This window comes from Notolepis coatsorum, assembly GCF_963971535.1.
Source record: "Notolepis coatsorum genome assembly, chromosome: 11".
Classification (NCBI taxonomy): Eukaryota; Metazoa; Chordata; class Actinopteri; order Aulopiformes; family Paralepididae; genus Notolepis; species Notolepis coatsorum.
Genome location: NC_140175.1, coordinates 28766740 through 28794205, shown reverse-complemented (window position 1 = coordinate 28794205; position 27466 = coordinate 28766740). Strand labels below are relative to the sequence as shown.

General features: G+C 44.1%; 1 protein-coding gene across 1 annotated transcript in view; it reads right to left on the bottom strand.

The window, feature by feature from the left end:
• Nucleotides 1–27466, bottom strand: part of vav2 (vav 2 guanine nucleotide exchange factor) — a gene marked incomplete at its 5' end in the record, with an annotated part of 212203 nt that overhangs the window by 6249 nt on the left and 178488 nt on the right. The window contains 10 exon segments of the mRNA XM_084324887.1: nt 4702–4834; nt 5434–5521; nt 5845–5961; nt 8145–8206; nt 8357–8428; nt 8574–8701; nt 11495–11513; nt 12851–12885; nt 13077–13165; nt 15241–15342. Of these exon segments, the coding sequence (XP_084181013.1) occupies nt 4702–4834; nt 5434–5521; nt 5845–5961; nt 8145–8206; nt 8357–8428; nt 8574–8701; nt 11495–11513; nt 12851–12885; nt 13077–13165; nt 15241–15342 (845 nt within the window).

Here is a 27466-nt window from a genome sequence, read left to right as displayed (position 1 = left end):
GGAGAAGAGGAGAAAGGCAGGAACTGCATTAGGGTTTCATGCATCTCATACAGAACTGATGCTTCAGACAACTAATTAAAAAGAAAGAAAAGTCTTGAGCGCCAACTCTATTATCACTGCCGGGTCCTCGTCGCTGAATTCCATCCTGTACAACCCGCTCACGCGCGCACAAAGGTATTGTCTACACAGAAGCACACACTGACTGACTGACTGACTGACTGACTGACTGACTGACAGATAGATAGATGGACAGACCAACCCCTGGCATCAAATTAGGGGCTGTACCAAATATAATCCTTTTGGTTTCTCAAAATCTCTGCGTGTGTTCTTCATGCTCAGACACCCTTAGGTATATTAGTGCTATCCGTAGTCTCCGTTTGCTAATTGTATACGTTTACCTTCCAGTGGATCGAACCCGGGGCACTACGTTGGTAGACGAGTGCTTTTGACCTCGACACTACAGAGAAGCACTTTTCCGACAGCCTCACCCAAACCATAACCCTAACCACACTGTTACCTTAAAGTCAAGTCAAGAAGTCAAGTCAAGAAGAAACATCACAATTAGGGATGTCCGATATTGGCATTAAAATGTAATATCGGAAAATATCAGTACCGGTTTTCAAAGATTCTTTTTTTTCTTTTTACATTTATTTAACCTTTATTTACCCAGGCAAGCAAGTAAGAACAAATTCTTATTTTATTTATTGTCAAAAATATGCATAATGTTGTGTTAATTCCACGGCAAGAGATATGGAATGTTAATTACCTGAAATTATTCCGTTTTGGGGGGGGGGGGGGGGGGGGGGGGGGGGGGGCGACCCATCGGTATCGGTTGATATCGGTATCGGAAATTAAGAGTTGGACAATATCGCAATATCGGTATATCGGTAAAAATGCCAATATCGAACATCCCTAATCACAATAAATCAAGAACAAATCCAATTTTTTTTTTATAAATTAATGCAACACTCCCAGACATACTGTACCCCACACGAAGGTAAGGAAAAACTCTCTAAAACCTAGCAATAGGAAAAAAATGCACCACAGGCAATGTGGAGGAGAGAAACCTTAGAAGGGCCGTTAAAGGGGGGATCTCCCTTCTTAGATGTCGGTGATAGTAGTAGACAGGCGAAACAGTTGCTAAGCATGACACTGACACGCTATCCTGTAGTGGACCGGTGGGCGTATTTCACGCATGGTCGTGATATAGGGTTGGACAGACAGACAGATGGACACAGACACACACACAGGTGTCTAAAAAGTATTAAAGCTCTACTGCCTTGACTATGGCTGCAGTTGTTAGAATGCCATTTTCTCATATTGTAATGTTGAATTGTTGAAATAATACAGTAGTTGTACAGTACATAGAAATAAAAAAAAAATTTCATGCACACATACACACACAAACATGGACCAAAGTCATCATTGAGTAATCTCCATTCATGTCTAGATTTTAACAGAAAAAGAAGGGGAAAATCTTTCTGCTGCTGCCAGTTGGAACCGTCTGGAGGGCCAAGAGAGGCAGGCTGGTGTGGGAGGCAGGCAAGCGGAGGGCCATGGTCATTATACACTCTAATGAACCACGAGGCCAACAGAATCCATTCAGATGTTAAGCCCACAGGCCTCCGAGACTGCTGCCAAAATATCAACATGCTCTCTATTTCTATTTATCTGGCCATTTCTCCTTCTGTGTGTCTCTCTCTCTCTCTCTCTCTCTCTCTCTCTCTCTCTCTCTCTCTCTCTCTCTCTCTCTCTCTCTCTCTCTCTCTCTCTCTCTCGTTTTGTCTCTCTCTCTTGTTCTCTCTCTCTCATTATGTCTGTCTGTTCTCCCTTGTTCTGTATCTCTCTCTTGTTCTGTCTCTCCCCCTCTCTTGTTCTGTCTCTCTCCCCCCATTACCCGTTCTCTTTATTTCTCTTGCTCTCTCTCTCTAATTGTCAGGGTCAGGAGGATAAGTGCTGGCCAGAGGAAGAAATGCAGTGCTGATGGCGGGAGGGAGAGAGAGAAAGAGAGAAAGAGAGAAAGAGAGAAAGAGAGAAAGAGAGAAAGAGAGAGGGAGACAGAGAGAGAGGGAGAAAGACCAACATGGTCACCACACTAGAGCTTTGTAACCTGCCCTGGTGAACTGTAACAAGTTACCTTTGCATATAAAAAGGACAGGTAACCAACATCATTGTTGTCAAAATGCAGGTAGTATTGTCATAGGTGACTGTCTTTTTATCGCCGAGGTAGGCGGACATTATGATTTTGGTGGTGTCTGTGAATCTGCACAATATCTCGCAAACCACAGGGCTGATAAGCCTGTGCTTCGGCGAAGAACATTACAGAGGTACAAGGATGAGTATGTGAGGAATATGATGTAGTCCTTCTGTGGAGAGTTTATGGTACACCGCTTTACCGCCAGAGGGCGACAACAAAGGCTTTCACTCGGCATTCACAGGGGTCAGCGCAAGTTGCTTTGTAGGAGTCGTGCTTCTGTCCAATAACTCAAGCTAAATCTTGCAAACTGTGATGCCAGAATGGACAGATGAACAGAAGCCACCCTGACCAGCTTACAAAATGGAAGGCAGAACGCATTCGGGGGAAAAAAGGGCAAATGTTAACAGACAGCATGATGACAGTGATCTGCCGTATGGTTACTTGGACCGACAACAGCTCTCAACCCCAGACAGTGTGTCATCTCTGCAGGCAAAAGTTATGCTAGCTAACTTGTTCAAATGTCATGCTAATGCCAACTGATGCCAACAGCCCTGCCAAGTAAGTTGAAAAGGCATCTTTCAACAGATTGATTGGGTCGGGTGATTCCCTTCCCTCCCTCCCGCAAGTTGTGACGTTAATGAAAAAGCTACATTAATATTGATTTATTCAGTTTCTCCAGTCCACTAATTCTGTCCTGATGTAGCCAGATCATGCATCAGCTATTCTTTTTGCAAACTGGAAGTTAAATTCTAGAGCAGGGAATAGGGCTGTGTGTGTGTGTGTGTGTGTGTGTGTGTGTGTGTGTGTGTGTGTGTGTGTCTGTGTGTTTGTGTGTGTGTGCGTGCGTGCGTGCGCTAGATGAGGAGCAGGGGACAGGTGGTGTCAGCAGAAAGAGAGAGAAGCTCTTCATCAAGTCACATGGTTTTTGTAAGACTGATGTGACTGGATGAATTATCAAGTCAAGTCAATTATTATTACCCGCTGATTGGCTGACTAGGTTAATTAACACCCGCTGATTGGCCGACTGGATGAATTATGGGAAGATCCATTCATTGACTCATTGAACAGCTGATTGGTCTGGACTGTTGACCAAACGATGCATCCAGTGGGATGGATGGATGGATGGATGGATGGATGGATGGATGGATGGATGGATGGATGGATGGATGGATGGATGGATGGATGGATGGATGGATGGATGGATGGATGGATGGATGGATGGATGGATCTTTCCAAGTCATGAAATATTAGGGCTGCCTCTGAATACTAAAATCTATGTTCTCTCTCACTCTCTCAAATCAACAAGGCATACATTTGATTACTTCATAGGCCCAGATATCACCGATTGATATCAAATCATACATTGGCATACTGTACCATTATTGCCATCATTATTTTTTGCTGTTCTTATTTAATCTGAATAGTGTGTTGCACACTTGTAATTTCTTGTTCCAATTAATGTAAATATATCTGCATAATGTTTGATGAGTGATGACAATGTCGATAGATTTCAATTCTATCATTTGTCGGTCTGCCTTATAGGGGTAATATCTCTAATGACAATATGACTATGCCTGGCGTGCCTTGAGATTCTGGTTTGACCTCTGACCCAAAAAGGTTGGGAACTACTGACTGTATTACGGTAGATAATACAGTACTGCAGCCTGTATTAGATAATTTCCTCATATCTCCCTATTCCTAGTTCTTACTACTCCCTATTTTTATTAGATGTGACTGGCAATGTCACTCACTCACTCACTCACTCACTCACTCACTCACTCACTCACTCACTCACTCACTCACTCACTCACTCACTCACTCACTCACTCACTCACTCACTCACTCACTCACTCACTCACTCACTCACTCACTCACTCACTCACTCACTCACTCACTCACTCACTCACTCACTCACTCACTCACTCACTCACTCACTCCCCGATTCTGATTCGGTCACTCACACTTAGCTGCACTGCCCCCTAGTGGTGTCTCACAAGCATTAGCTTGACGTCCACGTCACTCACTCTTCCACACAAAGTCGACACAGGGTATATGAGTGCTCCCGGTAGGAAAACACCATTACATTTTACTGACATTCTGGGCCGTGTTTATAGGGTAATATGTTTTCCATTTGTCCAAAACCAGGCTCCATACTCACTAAGTATTTAAGTTGAGTTACTGAGCCGTACTTATATTGTAGCTGTGTTAGTTAGGTATTTAAGTCACTGAACCGTGAGAGAGAGAGAGAGAGAGAGAGAGAGAGAGAGAGAGAGAGAGAGAGAGAGAGAGAGAGAGAGAGAGAGAGAGAGAGAGAGAGAGAGAGAAGGCATGTGTAACTTCAATCTAGGAGAGAATGCTTTGCATAATTGTTATATTATTATAGAATTAATTAGATTGACTAATGAAAACCTTTCAAATGGTTTAACTCTGAACAGAGGCCTCTACCATTAATTCCTGTGGCAGTCAGATAGTAAAGGGTAGTAAAGAGAGATAGTAGGATTTACCTGGTGAGCGGGTACTGGCCCGCGTTAACGAGCTTGGCCCGCGTTCTCTGGACTTGTAGGGGTATCGCAACGTGGTGTCTAACAACTTGAAGCTCTCTTTCAGTGAATGGGACTGATAGTATTCCACTAGCTCCTGTCAAAAGAAAACAATACAGAGAGAGAGCAAACGGTGTCAAACGACGATAATGTGACAATGTTTCTCTTTTTTTTTATCCACTTTTCCTCCTTATTTTCTATTTTTCTCCCATCCCAATTTCGTATCAGCAATTATTTTTCCCTTCAATTCTTCCCTCCCCTGTCTTGAACGTTGCTAGACTATGCCTCCCACTGGTCGGCTGTATCATGTGTCCCCTCCGGTACACGAGGAGGCAGCTTGTCGCATCTTTTCACCAGACAGCTCGAACTCTCAGTGGCGAGGAGTAACATGTGGGAGGCTCACGCTGCCCCCGATACTTCCTGACTCTGCTGTACAGGCGCACCAACCGACCTGTAGGAGTCGCTGTCCACAACGTCCAATCCCCACCCACCGGCTTTCCCACCCCTAACACTGCCAATTGTGTTAGTATGAACGACCAGCCAAGCTGGTAGCAACGCCGAGAGCTGGGCTCGAACCCAGCATATCCTGCGTTAGTGGCGAGCGCCTTGCCCACTGCGCCACTTAGCCACCCTTCTCTTAAAAAAAATGTATACTGTGCAACTATGACTGGCGTTATTTACACCGAGCCGCCTCACCAGAAGACTCTCAAACTTCTTCGCTTCAGTGATGTGGATCCAGCTGTCTTTCTCGATGACTTTGATGTGCTTCACTTCGTCGTTGAATCTGTGTAAGAGTCGGGACAGAAGCGGTGACATCAGAGGATCCGCCGGGAGGAGGAGTCATTAAACACAACATGACATCATTATTATCACCATGTGACGGCTCCGAGGAGACGCATGTTTACATCGTCTCTGTCTGGGGATGAAACGCCAACGCGACACGCGATCAAACAAGCATTTAGCCTACTCGGCAGTAATTATTAGTCGGAATTGCAGTACGCTCCACACAGTCTGACTGAAACATCCAGGGAGTGTTTTGCATCCCGATGCGAAGTGGAGAGAAGCCTCCCCCTTGAGAGGCCCTTCTTCCCCTCCAGAATAACTCACTTGATGCTGATGGCGAACCTCTCGGCCTCAGCGGTCCTCTCTCGGATCAGGTAGGTGCCGCTGCTGTGGGACTTCAGCAGGTTGTCTGCCTGTTGCCTCTCCATGTTCCCTGCAAACCTGCAGAGGAGGAAAGGGACACACGTTACCAGATACTATATGCCAGATACATACTCTTTATACTGAGAGGATACATTCAATGGTAAATGGTGCATTTACTGTATATACCGCTTTTATCCCTCACATTCACCCATTCACTCACACATTCACACACCGATGGCGGAGGCGACCATGCAAGGTGCCAACCTGCTCATAGGGAGCAATTAGGGGTTAAAGGAAAACTCCCATTTTGGGAAATTAGCTTATTTGCCATCTACCCTGGAGTTAGACAAGAAGATGCATACCTTTTTCTTCTCTGTGCGTGCAGTAGGAGTAGGAAGACGTTGGGAACTAGGCTAATGGAGGAACCTACTTCCAGTGACTGACGCTAAGCTAGGCTAACGGTGCGCGTCTTCCTACTCCTACTGCATGCACAGAGAACCTTCCGATTACCATCCGACCGCTCTACCTCCTGAGCCACTGTCGCATTAGATTAGATTACATTAGATTCGATTAAAATGTATTGTCATTATACAGCACAAGTACAGTACAATGAAAATAAGTTTGGCATTCCAACCAGAGCGCAAATGTAACAGTAAAGTGCAATAGTAATATACAATGTACAGGTGATTAAACTTGGTATAAAATATATAAATTAGTACTACTGAGTGTAGTGCTAATCAGATGTATGTACAGATTTGTAATATTAATATGTACAGTGATGCAGGTATAAAGACATACTGTACATACTGGTAGTAGTCATACTGGCCAGCAGCATAACTAGTAAGAGTAGGTAAGGGATATGTACAGATAATATAGATATAGTATCTATCTACAGATATGTAAAAGGATTTTGTGCAGGTATACAGACATATGGATAGATATCTATACAGTAAGAATATATATATATATATATATTGTGGCTACTGCCGGGGTACGCCACTGGGGGCGGGGGCTGTCGCAGCGCAAGAAACTGGCTCTGCGTCACTCGCAGAGAGGGGAATCCCGGAAGTGACAGCCCGTGGCACCCGCAACGCGTCACTCCCAGAGGTGGCCGGGATATGGTGAGCGTGGCAAGACAGGTCGGCCGAAGGGAGGGTGGAGCGAGGAGGAACGGGCGCAAGAACAGCGTTTCCTCATTTCCCCGCTCCCGTAGATATCCGTCACGGACGGAGTAGAAGCATTTAGGTAGCTGATTAGTACTGATAAGATACACCTGCGCATAATTAGTTGACACACATCTCACGTGCACACACATAGTCCCACACAGTACATTAACACTAGGATAGAGAGGAATAGGTTGAGCGAGTTGGAGTTGTGGAGTAGAGAGCGAACAAGTAAGGAGTGGTGTTGTTGAGAGAAGGAGAGATTGATTATTCAGAGGTGCGACGCCGGTGAGAGGTAGTAGAAGGAGAGGAGAAAGCAGTAGGTGTTCTTTGTGTACTGGACCCTGGACTGGACGACGACCCTGAGTATTGAACAATCCCCTTTTCTGTCGGCGAGCCTCCTTTGTGTATTGACCACCAGACTGTCTGACCATTCTATTGCTTTTCGTGCACTTGTGGTGAGCGGGACATTGGGAGACGCAGTCTGCTGGATCTGGTATTGTTTTGCTATTATTTTGATATTTAAATAAAGTGAACAAAAGAGACTGTGTGTGGAAATCGCAAGTTCTTGTGGGTTTTTGGACCGTGGCGAGCCTGTATCCTATCAGGTTTGTTACTATATATATATATCTTTATACCTGCATCACTGTACATATTAATATTACAAATCTGTACATGTATCTGATTAGCACTACACTGAGTAATACTATTTTATAATATATATATATGGTATATACATCATAATTGTACATGCTATCATACAGAGTTATATGGGTTAGCTGCAGGTGTATAAGTAGGTATATAGGATAATTATATGCAGGTATATTCAGATTAATATATTATGCAGTATATGGGTAGACTATACTATAGTATGAGGTGGGCCGTTAAGATGATTATGAGTGTAGGGCAGTTGTAGACAGTGAAAGCAGCAGGTAGGTATAAATTGAGTAGGCAACAGAGTTCAATTATATATTACAGTGATTGCTTTTTGTCTTCCTTTCTACGACTAGTGAACACTGACCCTTCCGAGTGTAACGGACCCTACAAGAGCCTGTTCTCACGGTACAGCAGGTTATGTTACGGTGTGTCTGGTCTTACCAGGGGTATCCATAGTAGTCCGTTTCCCTCGACGACTGCCGGCTGGGGAAGGATTGGAGAGGCTGTGGCAAAGAACAGTCATTAAAACAGACTCGTTAAAAACGGACCGTGTCCATTATACTGTGCCACGCGGGTCCTTAAGATACACACAGAAGACCACTAAGGCCGCTCTCTATGCCTTTAATATCACATAAATCTAATTAGTCTCTCACCTTGGGGTCCAAACAAGGTTTTACGCACGAGCTGGGGAAGAAGCCACTCTTTTGGGTTTGGATCAGCTTTCCCTGTAAGAAACAAACAAAGGAGAAAGATTAGATCTGTTCCATAGTACCAGTACGATCATCGGGGGCATACTATTTGAAATGTGAACTCTGTATGCGAGAGCATTGAGCCAGTGAGTGTGGAGTGGATAGGAGGCGTTCTCTGTACCTCCCACCAGGGGGCGTCAGGGTCCCCCTTCAGCAGCTCTATGAAGTCTCCGGTCTGGAAGGAGAGGGGGGGCTTCCCTGGGGGGGCCGGCGTGCCGTGGTAGTTCCTCAACGCCACCATCTTGGGGCCTGGGGGCACATAATGGTAAATGGTAAATGGACTGCATTTAAATAGCGCTTTACAACTTATGCCTCACATTCACCCATTCACTCACACATTCACACACCGACTGCAGAGGCGACCATGCAAGGTGCCGACCTGCTCATCGGGTGCAGTTAGGGGTTAAGTGTCTTGCTCAAGGACACTTTGACACACTGCCGGGGAAGGAGCCAGAATCGAACCGGAGAGCCTTCTGATTACCGGACGACCGCTCTACTTCCTGAGCCACTGGCCAGGAAGTGACTTAGAATTAGACCTCCTCTGAGAACTGGGGGTCAGTAAATCTTCTTTTTGTGCTCTTTGCTTTTGTTTCTTTAGCACAGCGGTTCTCAAAGTGGGGTCTGGGGTCTTTCCGAGGGTCATTGAGGGGGTCCCCGAGCAAAGTTAAGAATAGTTTAATTTCACTAATCGTATGCACTCAGCGTGAGAGCGTGCGATAGACCTTTTCTGAGGAATTCCGTTGCTAGGGGAACAGCTTTGGCCTCTTGTTTATTTCCTGTCCACTATTGTATTAACAAACATTGCAACAGGAAATACAAAGGGACCCGTTTAGAATGCTCATGTTGTCGAGTTAGAAAAGGTCTGAATGACTGTTCATAGGTTTCACTCTCTGGGTATATCGTGTCCTATATGATAGGGTGGGTTGGCCTTCTCTTGCAGAAAGGCGCAACAAACACTGGTATTTATTTATTTATTTTTAAAGCCCTTATTGGTAAACAACCCGTTTATATCTCTTCACTGTAAGATTGGAATATTGGAACCTATTCAACTCTTATCAAATAGCTGGATGGTTCTTAGGGTGCCTCAAGTTTGTTCTGATCTAGGGAAGTCAGCTTTTTCCTTTGATGCCTCTAACTCTTGGAATGTCCTCCAACTCTCTCTGAAGTTGGAGGTTCTCCCTTCCCTTAGTATTCTCCCTTCCCTTAGTATGTCTAAACGTATGATTTCAGACCATTGTGTAACTGTTTTAGCAGATTTGAAATTATTATAATTTATTTTTTACTCTGTTGTATTACATTTTCTGTGAATATCGCTTTTATTATGTACCCTTTACATTTGTACAATCGTCGTTTCTGTAAATGAGGGGAAACCTCAGAAGCTCACGGTTTTAAATAAAGGTTGAAATGAAAATTAAATATATGCCCATGTCTGCGTTAGCAGAGCCTCCACTCCGGATCATTTCATTTCATTTCCGGGAGTCAGCAGTGTGCCAGTTTCTGCCATCCTCTCCTTCATTATTCATGTTGGAACCTACGCACCTGGAGTCTACCTCCACAGGACTATTGGATGCAATGGCTGCAATTCTAAACTGGCCCCGGTAAATGTCCAAACCCCCCACCCACCCACCCACCCAACCCCTCTAAACTGGCCCCTCCAATGTACAGTTTCTTCCCCCTCGAATGTACATATATTTTTTTACGATCTCTTTCTCTGAAACAGTACTGTATATTGGTATATCTTGTATGTTATAAATGTGTGGATGAAACAGCACTGTATACTGTATCTGTATGTCATGTATGTCATAAATGTCTTGATTAATTGAAAATGGGGGACCCTGATGTAAACAAGACGAAAGTCTTTTTCTGGTCTGCATCCCCTTAACAATTGTTTGTATTGAGCTGTACTGTATTGTACCCATTCTGCAATCTGTTAATAAAGTTTTCAATCAATCAATCATGGATTTTAGCAGAACGTAGCTTGATAACATTTTACATAATGGTAATTTAGCCAATGCTTTTATCCAAAGTGATTTACAAGTCAGCAGGAAGGGTACAACTCTGGGGCAGCTAAGGGTAAGTAACATTGTCCGTCAAACAGTGTTGAACTTGGGTGCTACAGTCTTGAGTGCATAGTAGTAAAGACATATTAGCATAGTAGGTACTAGGTAGTATTATAGGCAAGCTACATTCCTTAGTTAGCAAAGTGCATGATAGTAAAAGACGGTACGAAGGTTAGTATTTTATTATAGTTTTATCATTTCAGATATTGATTGAAGAGGTGTGTTTTTTTTTTGGGCAGGTTTTGACTGTGGTGGGAAGGAAGTACGTTCCACCATTGTGGAGCAAAGACCGAGAATAGCCTGTTTTTCTGTATGATAATTACAGTAACAATGAGTAACAATTGTGTGTATACACAATTAGTTGAAAGCCTCGCGTCAAGGGTGGGGGGGATTCCCTTCAGATCTGTTAAAGGGGAACAACGCCCCTTTTCGGAATTCATACATGTTCCTCTGGTCTAAGACTGTACCGAAATGTTTGTGAAAATAAGACTCTCTCCCATCCATTGTCAGTGGAGCAGCTCCAGACTATATACTTGATGACATCGCAAGTTTGAGTCTTACTTCTCTGGTTTCTGGCTTTGGGAGAGAGCAGCTGACAAATATTGACTGAACTGTCTTGGGCCATGGGCATAACATGAATAAGAATTTGTCATTTGAGTGGTGTTCCCCTTTAATTCCAGACGTAAACTTAAATAGCACCGCCTTCTGACAGAGCATTGATCATCACGTTACAGTGGTTCATTATAGACTGAATATGGTGACCTTTTCATCATGTACAATGTCTTGAATTAGTTGACAAGGCTCACATGTGCAGGAATTGTCCACTGGGTGGCAGTAGAAAGCTGTAGCTCAACCACCTCTCCAACCAAAACAAACTAGCTACATGCCAGCCGACCACATCACAAGCTTTACCATCTGTATCAGATACTGTATGTAACTGAACATCCAAAACATCATTTGTAGATAATTCCATTATGCTTACCTGATGATATTCCAGGTTCCTAAGGGAGGAGAGAAAAATACTCAATTAGCAGATTAATTAGAAACGCTGTTGCTTTGTGTTATGAGAAATATCTTACAAAACAGTTTCATGTTTGTGCCAAAGCCTGCCATCTTATGCTTCAACAAGGACATTGTAAATATGATGTAATGGTGACCTGTGGGTGATCATGCTCTTAGTCATGAGATGTCTGTAGATATTAATGGTACATATGATATGTGAATGAAATGATGAAATTATTCTTGAGTGATGGTTATATATATATTTCATAGTATAACAGGAAGTTACTAAATGGAACTGAACTGAGAGGCACAGTCATTTAATGTCTCATAACTATCCACAGTGTATAGAATAACTTTTCATAACCTATTGCTATACTATTGTGGAGTGACAACTCTTCTATCTCGAATGCTAACACTACAAAACAGTCATTTTAAAGAAGGAACACATCCCCGGGGACTTAACCAGTCAATTATATCATTCCTGAGAGGGTGTGAAATCATGTCATATTCACTGGGTGCACATTGCACATTAATATGCCCATTATTGTTTGTGATGTTTGAGTATCTGGTCTAGGAGTTGACACAGACGCCATGTTCTGTGTGTAATAGCCGGGAAAACATAATGTCTCGACGCTGAGAAACCCGAGTAAGATCACTGGGATATGCCGATATTAGCTTAGGGTAATGAGGCATGTAAACAACTTATCACGTTTGTGGTCTGCTGTGAGTTCCGTTTCCATGGTAATACTCGCAATATTCCCTTGACTCATGTTACAGGGGTATAAATGGCGTTGTAAGCCAGAAGGGAAAAAAAGCTTGCATTTGTTCATAACGTGTGAACAAATGCAATATTCTATCTGGCTTGCAAGGCTAGCATGTTGGTAGCCTGCATACAAAGGCTATTTGTATATGTACATTTATATTTATTGATAATCTGTTTATTTATTCCAGGGTAGACTAATACTTAGTATGGAGTATTGTATATTTGGGTATACTTAGATTAGCTATATTATGTGTACCTGGGGTTGACTCAGGATAGTCTGTCTATTATACCAGGGTGGGCTGTACATACGTACATAGTGATATTATGATAGAGGATACATACTGTAGGTCAGACCTTCATGTTTATCTTTTTCATTTCCACACTATATTCTATTCTTATTATCCTGCCTGTGACACTCGAACAAAGATCCATCTCGTCTTATCTTATCTTAAGATGCAAACACCTTATCCTGTGTGTAACGCCTGGACCTGGGATATATATATATATATATATACCGGCTAGTATCCAGAATATGAACGTGCAGCACCTGACTGTACATGTAAATGAACTCACTATGGATAGAAGAACACTCACCAAGTCATGGGGATCTGAAACAAAAGGAGACAAAGGAAGGGAAGAGAGGCGTCAGAGAGGCGTGACAACAGAACTCTCTGTTCCCCCGTGTCCAGTAGAGGGGAACAGTGTGTGTGTGTGTGTGTGTGTGTAGGTGTGTGTGTGTGTGTGTGTGTGTGTGTGTGTGATGTGTGTGTGTGTGTGTTTGTTTCTAGAGGACACCTACTGATTTTACAGATGGTAATGACTTCCAGGCACTCCTTGTGCGCTCCTGTCCCGCAGCGTGAGCAGTAGTAGCCCTGGTAGAAGATCCCCCTGGAGGACACACACACACACACACACACACACACACACACACACACACACACACACACACACACACACACACACACACACACACACACACACACACACACACACACACACAGACACAGACACAGACACACACACACACACAGACACACACACACACACACACACACGCAAGCATGCACACACACACACACACACACACACACACACACACACACACACACACACACACACACACACAGACACACACACACAAATGCATGCAAACATGCACACACAGACACACACACACAGAGAGAGTGAGGAGTCAGGCAGACCAGAACTGTATGACACATCGAGAACACACGTGCCCATTATAATACATACCGTATTATATATTTATGGCCACTTAAGCCACAGTAGCTAGTAACATGTGACATGCTATTTGACACTATTTTCCACTGCTAAATGAAACCACTACTGTATGTTACACACACCCTACCACTGCCTACATCATTACCCCCCTTGGCTTTCTAAAGAAAGCACAGAGTCAGCTTAGCCCATTTAAAACCATGTAACCAGTGGTTAACATCACAGCGCATTATATTTTAGGTATATTGTAACTCCGCGCGCAGCGCTGCACTGCCATGCCTAATAGCGAGCGCCATAAATCACGGTGGAATCCACTAGGGCTGCAGCTGTAATTAGCAGCCAGTAGCCTGTTCCCTCCTCCCGCCAGCGCTGTGAATGTAGGACATGGAGTTTGTGGGTCAATACGTAAAATCGAGTGTAGCCGGCTAACTGTAATAGAGGTCAACGTATGGGCTCAGAGGGCACAACTTACAGGGAGTTATTCCTACTTTAAGCCGCGCTCACGTGGAATGAAACAGGGACGTGGACCGACACAGTGAGCGAGGGGCTTTCCATTCGTCGTGTGCACTAGAATCGTTTTTTGACGATGTAATGTTCTGCTCTCTGGACAGAACCATATTTTTTCTCTCACATTTTGTTTTCAGAGTATATCAGATATATCAGAGTACCGCATTGGGCGGGGTTTACCCATTACATTTGAAATGTCATGGTATCCCTCAGGCACGCTCAAGTGGGGATTTGCCCGCATTAAATCAAACACACTCGCACTTTGCACACTTTGTGTCTGCAGCCTATAGCATTCCAGACTCAGGTTTGATCCTTTTCCAAAATGTAGTTTGGATGTACAGTAATTGAGCTACTTACATAAAAGTAGTGCTAGTTTGAAGGTTAGTTGTAATAGTGTTAGTCCTTTTTTTTGTATTAATTCATTAATTAATTAAATTAATTAATGATTCAATAAATCAATCAACCAAATGTTTTTTTCATTGATTTAAAAAATCTTTCATTGTGAAACAGTTAGTAGTTTTGTAAACTACAGTTATAATAATAATAAACTTTATTTGTATAGCACTTTTCATACAGAAATTCCAGTTCAAAGTGCTTCACAGCAGTAAAAAATACAGGCATAAGCGAGCATAAAAAAGATAAAAGAGAGGTAAGGTAAATCAAAGTTTTTCACATTAGGATCTAACATCGCCAATAGGCCTCTCTGTTTACGGTTTCATTCAGTTTAAAAATAGGCAGTACCGGAGAGTCAGCATTGCCTTGGCTCGGGCTGATCGCTATACTAACTCGTTTGGCTGAGTTAGGGGGAGGGGAGCCGTGGGTGGGTCCTGGGCGTTGTGGACAGCGACCCCTACAGTTCGGTCAGGGCGCCTGCTCATCAAGGGTAAGATCTGGAGAGAGGTAGTGCGACCTTCCACACGTTACACTCTCCCGGTGAGAATCTGCGCGGCCAGGCTGGCTGCACATGTGTCGGAGGAAAACATGTGACAGTCTCCGGCCTCCCGGACCAACAGTAGGGGAAAGTGCGCAACAACCAGGAAGGGGGTTGGGAATTGGCATAATGGGAATTGGATGGGAGAAAAAATCGGAAAAAGAAGGAGGGGGAAAAAGATTAAAAAAAAAAAAAAAAAAAAAAGGCAATAATAAAAATAATAAAAATAGAATAGACGAAGTAAAAAAGTGTGATAAAAGTGATGCAGGTTTGAGGGGGTCATCATTACCTCAGTAGCATCCTGCAGGCTCGGCAGTTGGTGTTCTTATCGAACGTGTGCATCTGGAAGTTGTGCTGATTGGCTGTGGCTCTCTCTGGCTTGATGTTGGACCTATGTGATTGGAGGACATACATGAGTAATTATTAGTAAAGCCCTGATTGGTCAAGGTAGTTGATAGGGCTGTGCTGTTGTTGCCATGTAAGCCTTACGAAAAGGTATCATGTTTGATTATCACCATGGTACCACTTTTGTACTTAAGGGAACACGCACACACTATGGGAAATGCGCTGGCTGATCAGTATCCACCTCCATTAATTTGTGCTAAGCTAGGCTAGCAGCTGATAGCTTTCTACTGAGCGCACAAAAAGGAAATTGGTATCCATCTTCTTGTCCGACTCTGGAGATGTCCACGTGTTCCTTTGAATAATAATCTGTTATAATCTAAATATCTCTACCATCATCAGGAAATACTACAATAATTGTTTGGGTTTACTTTTTGGGGGAAATACCATGATAGTTGTTTGTACTAGGGAACAGTACTTGCAGAGGGAACATTACTCACATAGGGAACAGTACTCACATAGGGAACAGTACTCACATAGGGAACAGTACTCACATAGGGAACAATACTCACATAGGTAACAGTACTCACATAGGTAACAGTACTCACATAGGGAACAGTACTCACATAGGGAACAGTACTCACATAGGGAACAGTACTCACATAGGGATCAGTACTCACATAGGGAACAGTACTCACATAGGGAACAGTACTCACATAGGGAACAGTACTCACATAGGGAACAGTACTCACATAGGGAACAGTACTCACATAGGGAGCAGTACTAACATAGGGAACAGTACTCACATAGGGAACAGTAGTCACATAGGGAACAGTACTCACATAGGGAACAGTACTCACATAGGGAACAGTAGTCACATAGGTAACATTACTCACATAGGGAACAGTACTCACATAGGGAACAGTACTCACAGAGGGGACAGTACTCACATAGGGAACAGTACTCACATAGGGAACAGTAGTCACATAGGGAACAGTACTCACAGAGGGGACAGTACTCACATAGGGAACAGTAGTCACATAGGTAACATTACTCACATAGGGAACAGTACTCACATAGGGAACAGTACTCACAGAGGGGACAGTACTCACATAGGGAACAGTACTCACATAGGGAACAGTAGTCACATAGGGAACAGTACTCACAGAGGGGACAGTACTCACATAGGGAACAGTACTCACATAGGGAACAGTACTCACAGAGGGGACAGTACTCACAGAGGGGACAGTACTCACATAGGGAACAGTACTCACATAGGGAACAGTACTCACAGAGGGGACAGTACTCACAGAGGGGACAGTACTCACATAGGGAACAGTACTCACATAGGGAACAGTACTCACAGAGGGGACAGTACTCACATAGGGAACAGTACTCACATAGGGAACAGTACTCACAGAGGGGACAGTACTCACAGAGGGGACAGTACTCACATAGCCATCTCAAACTGCTCCATCCACTTCCTCTTGGTCTCCTCCGTTTTACAGAAGAACTGGAAGCCCTGCTTCCCTTGCAGGTGGATCAGATAGAACCCGTAGGACCACTGAGAAGGAAGAGTGAGTGAGGAAGGGCGGTAGAGAGAGAGAGAGAGAACCATGGATGACAATGGAAAATAGACGGACAACAACAAAGCCTTGGACATCCGACATCTTCAACAGTGATCAACGTTAAAAAAATAACTAAACAATTCAAACTTCCCTTTTAAGAGCTATACCCCCAATTAAGATACTCCAAACATGCTCAGCGATGCATTATGAACAAGAGCTAGAGAGCCAATCAAACAAGAGCCTGATGGGTGAACAACATGCAATCACAGCATGACACCCAACCAACACACTGCTGCCAAAAAAATTAATAAAACTAGGTTGCTATGAGAGGACGAGTTAAATAACTTCACTTCAGCTTACCATTTTTCCACTCGACTGGTAAGCATGCAAAAAGAAACACACCAGAGAGAGAGAGAGAGAGAGAGAGAGAGAGAGAGAGATAGGGAGATAGAGAGAGAGAGAGAGAGAGAGAGATAGGGAGATAGAGAGAGAGATAAACCCAAGTTACACATGCAACATGGACAAACGTGCAAAATTCAAAACCAAACAAAAAAAAGCCATGTTAGATCGGTGGAGGAATGCACTGCGGTCGGTTTTCGGGAGAACGCATCGTGTATAAAATAGCCTTCGCATGCGTCGACGTGCTCTTTGAAAAGCGTGGACGACGAGCACCGCGCACATCTGACACCGACGATGCATTACTACTACCCATGATGCATCACCACTCATGATGCATCACTACCCATGATGCATTACCCATGAGCTCGCTATCTGAAATGCTCTCCTTCAGCCCAAGGACATCATTTATAATGATAAAAAAAAAAAAAGGATATTTCATAAGCTACTCGGAGCAGATTGCGCGTTGCATTCAAAGAGGATATGAAGTTGTCGGGGGGACATCAGAGGCGGCGGCTTCTCACCTTCTTCACGTCCCTGTTGTTCATCGGGTCGTCGGACATTTTGTACGCCTGCAGCTCGATGATCTCCTTCAGCTCGTAGCTGTAGCCTTTCCTCTTGCAGACGATGACCACTTTGTCGAACAGGAATATGTACCTTGAGAAGGAAGAGACGTGAGACTTTGTGAGTTCACTCGGCGGCGGAGAGAGAGAGAGAGAGCGCATCGTATCGTTGTCTTCGGTACAAGTCGTGTCACGTGAGATAGTTCTTTAATACAGACATGTGTTTTGTGTCGGAACACACAATAGTGAGTTACAAAGAAGAAGAACATAGGACAACCATGTTACAGCATAGACAGACATACAGACAAGACATCAGAGACACAATGTAATTAACCCCTTCCTTCCTTCCCTCCCAACCAACATCATTCATTTGATGTGGCACAGTCCCATAGGTCCAAGGTTATTTTGTATTGCACAGCCCTTTTATATTGCCCTCTCCCGTGTAGGTTGGACCACATTTCTATCCTGCTTGTTAAGTAGGCTTATTGAATGTGGTACAAATTCCTCTTTGAGGCTTCTCAGTTTTCCACTTGGGGGATCTGAAGCACCTATGTGAGGGTAGCAGCTCATATTCTGTGTGTAATACATACATGTGAGGGATATTCTTGATCTTACATGTTTGTAGTGTAACTTTCCAGGATTGTTTGGTTGATGGATTTGCCGATTATCTTTTTGCCGGCACTTTTAAGCCACTCTGGATTTTTCCTGGACCGTGACGCTATTATACCAGACGATGATGCAGTACTGGTGGTGGAGAACACTCTGGATGGTAGAACAGTAAAACAGGTTGAGGATGCTGCGGCTGTGGCACCGTAGGACATGCAGTGGATGGAGTGAGACGACGTCCTCAGAGCGTCTGGACTCACCTGTCCTGCTTCGTTCTGTTGACGATAGAAGACACCTTGAGCTCCCCGTCTATCTTCGGCCTGCCGTATTCCTCTAGTTTCACCTGCTGCTAAGATCACACAAGACACGTCTACGTCAGTCCACCGGTCGCTGCAACTCTCCTTGCTTTGTAAACTACCGAGGAGTCGGTCGCAGTCAACCAGCGTCGCTAAAGGGTCTGACCCTTTAGCGACGCCTGTTAGTGCGGCCGCCTGTGGATCCTATGGTCCCAGGTTCAAATCTACTCGGTTACACTTCAATGACAATGGTAGGTATATAGACGGTTTCACTGGAATTGTGTTACTAGTAGGGAAGGGCTTGCGTTTGTTTCAGTGGAACACCGTTGAGAACGGCTTGGACCCAAGTTTATCTCCTGTCAACCAGTTGAAATTGAAGTTTCTTTTATTGGTCCACAATATGTTAACACAGTATGTTAACACGAGGTCAATGGTACGATGAAACGCGCTGGACAAGAGAACAGGTCAGCTCAGCAGTAGGAAGGCATTAGAGCCCTAGTCATATAAAGATAAAAACAATGTACTGTGAGATTTTTTTTTAAAGTAAGTAAAAATGGAATAACATAACATAATTAAAAACATAGCAATATATACACATTATGAAACAAATGAGGATTTGTTATAGATATAGGTGGTGGATGTCTCGGGGTGATGGCCAAGGTTGCAGTAAGGTTTCAACCCCATATTGGTTATGTGCACCATTGAGGTCATGGATCAGCTTCATACCGTCTTCTGTCCGACCTACAATGTCTAAACCATGCCTGTTCTACTTCATTGCTGGGCTAAGTACTTATATTCTATTCACATACTGTAATGCTTACTACTGTACATGTATCTATTGCTCCTATGTCCGCCCAGCACAAACACGGGAACTGTGTAACCCCTGTCCCTGTGTCCCTGTCTCCCTGTCTCTCTGTGAGTGGATGTCTCGTGGTGATGGCCAAGGTGATGTGATCCTCTCTACGTCGCCCCCCATACTTTAAATGGATCCGAGCGGAATACATACACGTGTGCAAACGGAATATGACTCTGATATTTTTAGCTCTGAGCCTTGACATTTAGCCCTCATCCTATTTTAATACTAGTGCTCGGAGTCATTTCCCTATGTTTTTTATTTTGTTGCTGTTGTTCTTAGCTCTATTCTATTTAAATCTGTCAAATGTTCCTATGTACCCCAGTTGCTATTGCATGTACATCATATTTGTGTTTTATTACACGTATATGTACATACATACCAACTATCTGCCTGTTTTATTCTCCACCCATCGATCATCCATAGCAACACTATATTATCACCGACATCCAAGTTGGGGGATCCCCCTTTGAACGGCCCTTCTAAGGTTTCTCTCCTCCACATCGCCTGTGGTGCTTTTTTTCCTATTGCTAGGTTTTTAGTGAGTTTTTCCTTACCTTCGGTGGGGTATGTCTGGGAGTGTTGCATTTATTTAGAATTATGGTGGTTTTTGTTCTTGATTTATTGTGATGTTTCTTCTTGACTTGTTTAAAGAAGACTTGCCCATGGGGACATTACCTTGTGATTTCGGGGCTTTACAAATACATTTTATTTGATTGGATTTGATAATATTACTGTATAAACACATATTATAGCTATATAGTAACTTATTATGGTGTGAATTTCTCAAGACCTCTCTTGGTCGCTGTTTGACAGCATTACAGATTCTACCTTTAAACTGTTTGGGTGAGTAAGACTTTATGATCTTTGATTGAAAAATGTAAATGCTTCATTTAACCCAAAAGAACGTGTCCTTGTTGCAGTGTGACTCCGTCCTTGTGTTATACGACTCTGTGAGTGAATCAGTCATACAGTAAAGGATGTGCTTTGTCAGGGATAAAATACAGAGACAAGGGGAACATTTTGAGAACAGCTCCATCTGCAGGCAGAATTAGAGAGAGAGAGAGAGAGAGAGAGAGAGAGAGAGAGAGAGAGAGAGAGAGAGAGAGAGAGAGAGAGAGAGAGAGAGAGAGAGAGAGAGAGAGAGAGAGAGAGAGGGGGTGGGGGTAGAGAAGAGAGAGAGGGAGAGAGGGATGGAGAAAGAGAGAGGCTGGGTGGTGGTGGGGGGTAGAGCAGAGAGAGAGAGAGGTGGTGGGGGGTAGAGAAGAGCGAGAGAGAATAGAGAGAGAGAGGTGGTGGGGGGTAGAGAAGAGAGAGAGAGGGAGAGAGAGATGGAGGGAGAAAGAGAGAGAGGCGGTGGTGGTGGGGGTAGAGAAGAGAGAGAGCAAGAGAGCGAGAGAGAGAGGCTGGGTGGTGGTGGGGGTAGAGAAGAGAGAGAGGAATGGGGGTGGGGGGTAGAGAAGAGAGAGAGGGAGAGAGAGAGAGGGATGGAGGGAGAAAGAGAGAGGCAGGTGGTGGTGGGTAGAGAAGAGAGAGCAAGAGTGAAAGAGAGAAAGAGAGAGAGAGAGTGGGGTCATGGTGGGGGGTAGAGAAGAGAGAGAAAGAGAAAGAGAGAGAGGGGAGACGGCATTTGGAGAGAGGAGGTGAGGCAGACGTATAGGAATCTGCACAGCCTGCCTGCTCACGCTCTGGAAGACTAATTGATTTATTAGAGACAGTGTAATTGCAGCTGACTAGGACAGGTGGGAGCAAGGTCAGGTGAAGAGGAGGGGAGATGAAAAGAAGAAATGTTGAGGTTTTCCGAGAGACGGAGAGCTGCTCTCCGACGCTCGGTAATAAATCATTGCGTTGACAAACCGAGGGGGTAAAATCCCATCTGTGACATGACGCGAGACGCAGGAGAGAAGAGCCAGGGGTCACGCCATACAGTACTTACAAGGTTCTCGATGGAGCTCTGGAATTCACTTATCTTCTTCAGGGTCTCGTTGTCCCTCTTGACCTCGTTGATGTACATAGCCAGGTCCTGGGAGAGAGTAAGATAGGGACAGAGAGGTATAGAGAGAGAGAGAGAGAGGGATATAGAGGTATATAGAGAGAGAGAGAGAGAGAGAGAGAGGGATAGAGTGAGAGTGAGAGTGAGAGAGAGGTACAAAGGAATCATTCCTTCCTTTCAACCGTAAACCTTCCTGATCGTCTTGTCGTATCACGGCAGATTTACGCAGAGCTAGGCCAGCAGTATGAAATACTTTACATATATAATATATATATATACGCTTCAGCTTTGGCTCAGAGTGCTTGTGCAGAATAAAACATGTTTTACACACACGCACGCACGCACGCACGCACGCACGCACGCACGCACGCACACACACACACACACACACACACACACACACACACACACACACACACACACACACACACACACACACACACACACACACACACACACACACACACACACACACACACACACACACACACACACACACACACACACACACACACACACACGCACACGCACACACACACCTACCTGCATGGCCTCTAGTGCCTCTTTCAGCTGTTGTCTCTCTGGCCGGTCAATGGAGTGACTCAACAGCTCCTGTGGGGAGGGGAGAGAGGGGGGGGGGGGGGGGTTCAACTTAAACATAAATATTGCATTCCTACAGTACATTACATACATGGGAAAGCTTTGCTTTTTTTCCCCAAACAAAATAGCAATTATCTTATACTCCCTGAATGTCCGTAACTTCCTCAGAGTACAAGAGCAACTTAACAAGTTACACACTCATCGAACGTATGAACCTTCGTGCCCCCTTTTGACAATATGAGGTCCATCATTGTTTCACGAGGTGAACTGTTTTTTTTGTATCCACTTTTTCTCCTTATTTTCTATTTTTCTCCCATCCCAATTTCGCTGTTTCCAATTCTCCCCTCCCCTGTCTTGAACGTTGCTCACATATGCCCCCCACTGGCTGGTTGTAGGGAGGATAGAAGCCTTGCATCACGTGTCCCCTCCGGTACACGAGGAGGCAGCCTGTCGCATCTTTTCACCTGCCAGCGCGGACTCTTATTGGCGAGGTGTAACGTGTGGGAGGCTCACACTACCCCCGCTATTTCCTGTCTCTGCTGTGCAGGCGTCCCCCAACCAACCTGTAGGAGTCGCTGTCCACAACGTCCAGATTACCACCCATCGACTTCCACCCGCTGACTCTGCCAATTGAGCCAGTATAACGGCCGGCCCAAGCCGGAGGCAATGCTGACACCCGGATTCGAGACCGGAGTCTCTTGCATTGGTGACGAGCGCAATCTCCGCTGCGCCACCCAACGAGGTGAACTGTTGACATGCTTTGTATTTGCCATTCGTGCACAGGTGATCACTCATGTCAATGTATTTCTGGGTGCATGGCCTGGGCTTGGCCACTAGATGCACATTCCAGAGTGGGGGAGACGATGCTCTCACCAGAGGAGCTGGATGTAAGGATCTGTAATCCTTCAGTGGAATATTAATGAAATATTTACATTATCTATATGTCTCCTTATTTGCAAAACATAATACGACTTGTAAATACGTTCATTCTTGTTAGATTGTACGGCAAAGAACTACAATGTCGAGGGGAAGTCTTAGAGCTGCTCCAGAGACTGTGACTTGGGAGAGATGGTAAAGATGACACTGACACACATTAAAATAAATCACATGTGAATATAAAAAAGAAAATAAAACAGACATTCTGTGGGTCCACAAAATCAGTCTCGCATGCATTATGGAGAGTACAGTTTGAGTATTGATTCTGGTTTCACGAGAGAGTAGGTCATGTTTACAAATATTGATTAAACGTTCATAGGCCATGGAAATAACATATTGGAATTGTTAATTTGGGTGTTGTTCCCCTTTAACAACCTGACCTTGTGCTGATGCCAATAGCACAGAGAATAAATTACCTTCTCTGATATTCAGGCAGCTTTTATAGGGTTTTGTAGACTCGGATGAGGTTTCAAATAACGATACCGCATTAGAAGGAGGAGAGCTTTACAACAGTGGGTCGCAGTTACTTGGGCAGTGGGCATGTCACTGCCATACTGTCATCTTTTTAATGACCACTGAGCAGCACCACAGTCCTCTACTGCCGGCCATTGAGCAGGTGTGAGTTACCGGTAAGTACATTGCTCATGTTCAGGCTATTCTCACGAATGGCAACTTTTCGTTGGATTTCCTATATGAATTGGCGAGTGCGCAACTAACTGTAACTCTGTCCCTAATCCTAATCATAACCATAACATTAATTTGACCACAAAGTCACACAGAAGCTAGAAATTGGTGCCCAACCTTTCATAGCATAATACTACAAATGGGTTCACGGGGGATACTTCATGTTATATCAAGGGGGGTGGGGGGGTTACTTGTTGTTGCTTTGTTTTGCTGACAGGTTCAAACTGTATGTTGTTGCTATACTTCAACCGATGCTTGAGAGGAATGACTTTTAAAGTACGATACAATATATCTTTATGACATACAAGGTCAAACAAGCATCATACAGATCATGTAGTAATAAGTTGAGGTTGTACGAAAGGGAGAAACTCCAGGATAAGCTGCAGCCGCTGCCTTTGATAGGGGAACCCAGCAAAAAGCTAAACAAATAAATACATCTATAAAAACAGAAACAAGACATGTTCTATAGAACATATAGAGACATGGTACAATAGACTAGTACAGAGAGGAGTGTAATCTGTAACTGTGCCTAGAAGATGTGCTTACAGAGACGGGCTGCTACAGAGAACAGAGAGTGAAGAGAGATGTAAAACCACCACCTCACCGTTTAATATAAGATGATATCATCCCTGTGAGTAATCCTGCTATACAAAACCCAGGACATGAAGTAAAGATGTGTCCTGAAGCATGAATGAACACACACACACGCCCACACATGCACGCACACACACACACACACACACACACACACACACACACACACACAGGGCTCGTCAGTCTGACATGCCCTCAGGGTCTAGCGTACTAATCCTTCACCGCCAAGCTACGGAGGAAGCAGTGAAATGGGGTGCGTTTAATCTGATTACAGCACGGTTGATTTGACCTCAGCGCCTGGCTAGAGAATCCTGCAGGGGTTCCAGTCACTCTAATAGAACGGTCACAGCTCTATTCTGTGTGGAATCACCTGGCATAACCCCTCCTCTGCCCCATCTCCAGTCTTTTAAAGTACCACAGCATCACCCCTCCTCGCCTCCCTACTCCAGTCTTTTAAAGTACCACAGCATAACCCCTCCCCATCTCCAGTCTTTTAAAGTACCACAGCATAACCCCTCCTTGCCCCTACTCCAGTCTTTTAAAGTACCACAGCATCACCCCTCCTCGCCTCCCTACTACAGTCTTTTAAAGTACCACAGCATCACCCCTCCTCGCCCCCCTACTCCAGTCTTTTAAAGTACCACAGCATCACCCCTCCTCGCCTCCCTACTCCAGTCTTTTAAAGTACCACAGCATCACCCCTCCTCGCCCCCCTACTCCAGTCTTTTAAAGTACCACAGCATCACCCCTCCTCACCCCCTACTCCAGTCTTTTAAAGTACCACATCATAACCCCTCATATCCCCTACTCCAGTCTTTTAAAGTACCACAGCATAACCCCTCATATCCCCTACTCCAGTCTTTTAAAGTACCACATCATAATGCTTGTCCATTATTGAGATGGATGGTGGTCAATTAATCATGTATAGAATTTTAGTGGCCAGCTTGTTGTTTTATATATGTATATTAAGAAAGGGGGAGTTCTGCAAACAAAGGATTACTGGGTTTGTGAGTTGGTTAAACGTTGTTCTTATTATATGTATAAAAAGAGTAGGATGATGGCTTTATGGGCTGAAAATGGCAAAGTAGCATGGATGCAATGAAAAGAAAGATGTTGATTGAATACATTATTTTATTAGACCAACATGTTCTGGCTGGGCCTTCATTAGGGTGCAATGACATTCAAAGTGGCACGGATGAAGCACTACACACACACAGAGCATGTGGCATTTCATCAATCTGAAGAGGAAGTGCGTCACAATCACGTCCTTGTTCTTATCGCAATAACATGACCTGAATGAAAATGAAAATGAAAATAATGGCTTGGGAATAATTATACAGACCTAGTTTAAGTGTAGTCTTCGCCTAAATGATATCCAGCGCTGCGCTGCTCTGACCTCACTGATGAAATGCATTATGTGTGGAGAACTGCGTATGTATGTAACTAGGAAGGATAATGCGAAAAGACACATTTAAATTTCAATAATCTTCTAAGAAAACAACCTTCTTCTTCATGTGAGAATTGCCTAGGTAATATTATTAAATTTTTTTTGGCCAAATTGAGATTTCTGCCTAACTGTACTCTCCTCACACTGCTGCATCGCCCTGGCTTAGGCCTATGTTAGAATACTTGTTACAGTACGTTAAAAAATCCCTATCTGCCTAACTCACTCATATGACTTGTGTCTGACTTCCGAGGCTCTTTTCCAGCGATCTTGGAGGGTGACTTGGGCGGTTGTCGTATGAGGCTAGCTATAATGGATTAGAAGGGGGGAAGGGCATGGTTGGGAGTTAATGGGGGGGGGGGGGGGGGGGGGGGGGTTAGATGAGGGGGGGGTCTGGGTATATTTTGTATTCTTGTATTTTTTGCGGGTGTTGGGTCTGTGTTTGTTGTTTTTGTTGTCTTGTCATTATTGTTGTTATTGTTAGTGTTAACTCTTTAATTGCCAGACCCGAGATAAGTCGGGTTAACTCGCTGCCAGACCCAAGATATCTCGGATTTTGGTAGTTTATTCTTTTATTCGATATTTGTATTCATTATTCACCCAGGGACCTTGGTGTTACCATAGGGAATGAGTCTGAGATTGCCAAAGTGCAATACCGGCCGCATCCAGCTAGACAGCGGTATCGAGCACCCTTTGAAACCTTATATCTTGGCCTGTGCAACGGTCAAATGTCACCGGGCACAGTTTTCTGGGTCGGGCCAGTCGAGCGGTTCTCCCGGTTCCATTGAAGCGTGTCAAATATCCTCGATCCATATGTTGTGGTGGGTTATGCCGTGGACCAAATGGACATTGGATGTACCAGATGGCGATCAAACAATTGGAATATTATTTTTGGAATACTCCCGATCACAGGTAAGGACTATCTGACGTAAATGTTTGCTTGATCGTGCAATGCTTTTATACCGATCGGGCTGATAAGCATTTTAGTGTTCAATACGAATGCCGTTACTGGCAATCAAATAATCAGAAACGACCCCCCACCCCCCCCCTTTCATGCATTCATGATGGAACATAATACCTATTATATAGATCTGATTTGGGAATAGTAGCGTGTCCAGGCAAGAAACGGCAACGCTTATAGTAGGATTCACGTATGAGGCTATAACACAGCCTTTTCGGGAATTACTCCAGACCACTCTAAAACCATACTTATATTCACCACGGTATAACACGGGAATGTATGGATGAAACATTTTATTCTTTTTCACATTCTGAACGATAGATAGTTGATGTCAAATGGGCCATAGTATTGTATCCATAGCTATAATATAGAATACAGTTATAGCTCTACAAACAAGGTGACGCACTCCTATCTTTTAAAGCGTGGCATTGCTATGACGGGCCCCGTCGAATAGCTGGCGTTGAATGAGTTAATGTTGTGTTTGTTGTTAAAAAAAATTAAATTGGAAATAAAAAAATTATTTTGAAAAATTACAAAAACAGCCTTCTTCTAATGGACAGACAGAGTTGACTTACCTTCAGCAGCAGGTGGTACTTCAGCACCCTCTGCATGGGAACCACCAGTAGATCCTGCAGCTTGAACTTCCCCTCCTGCACCTTCAGAGTGCACTCCTGTGCAA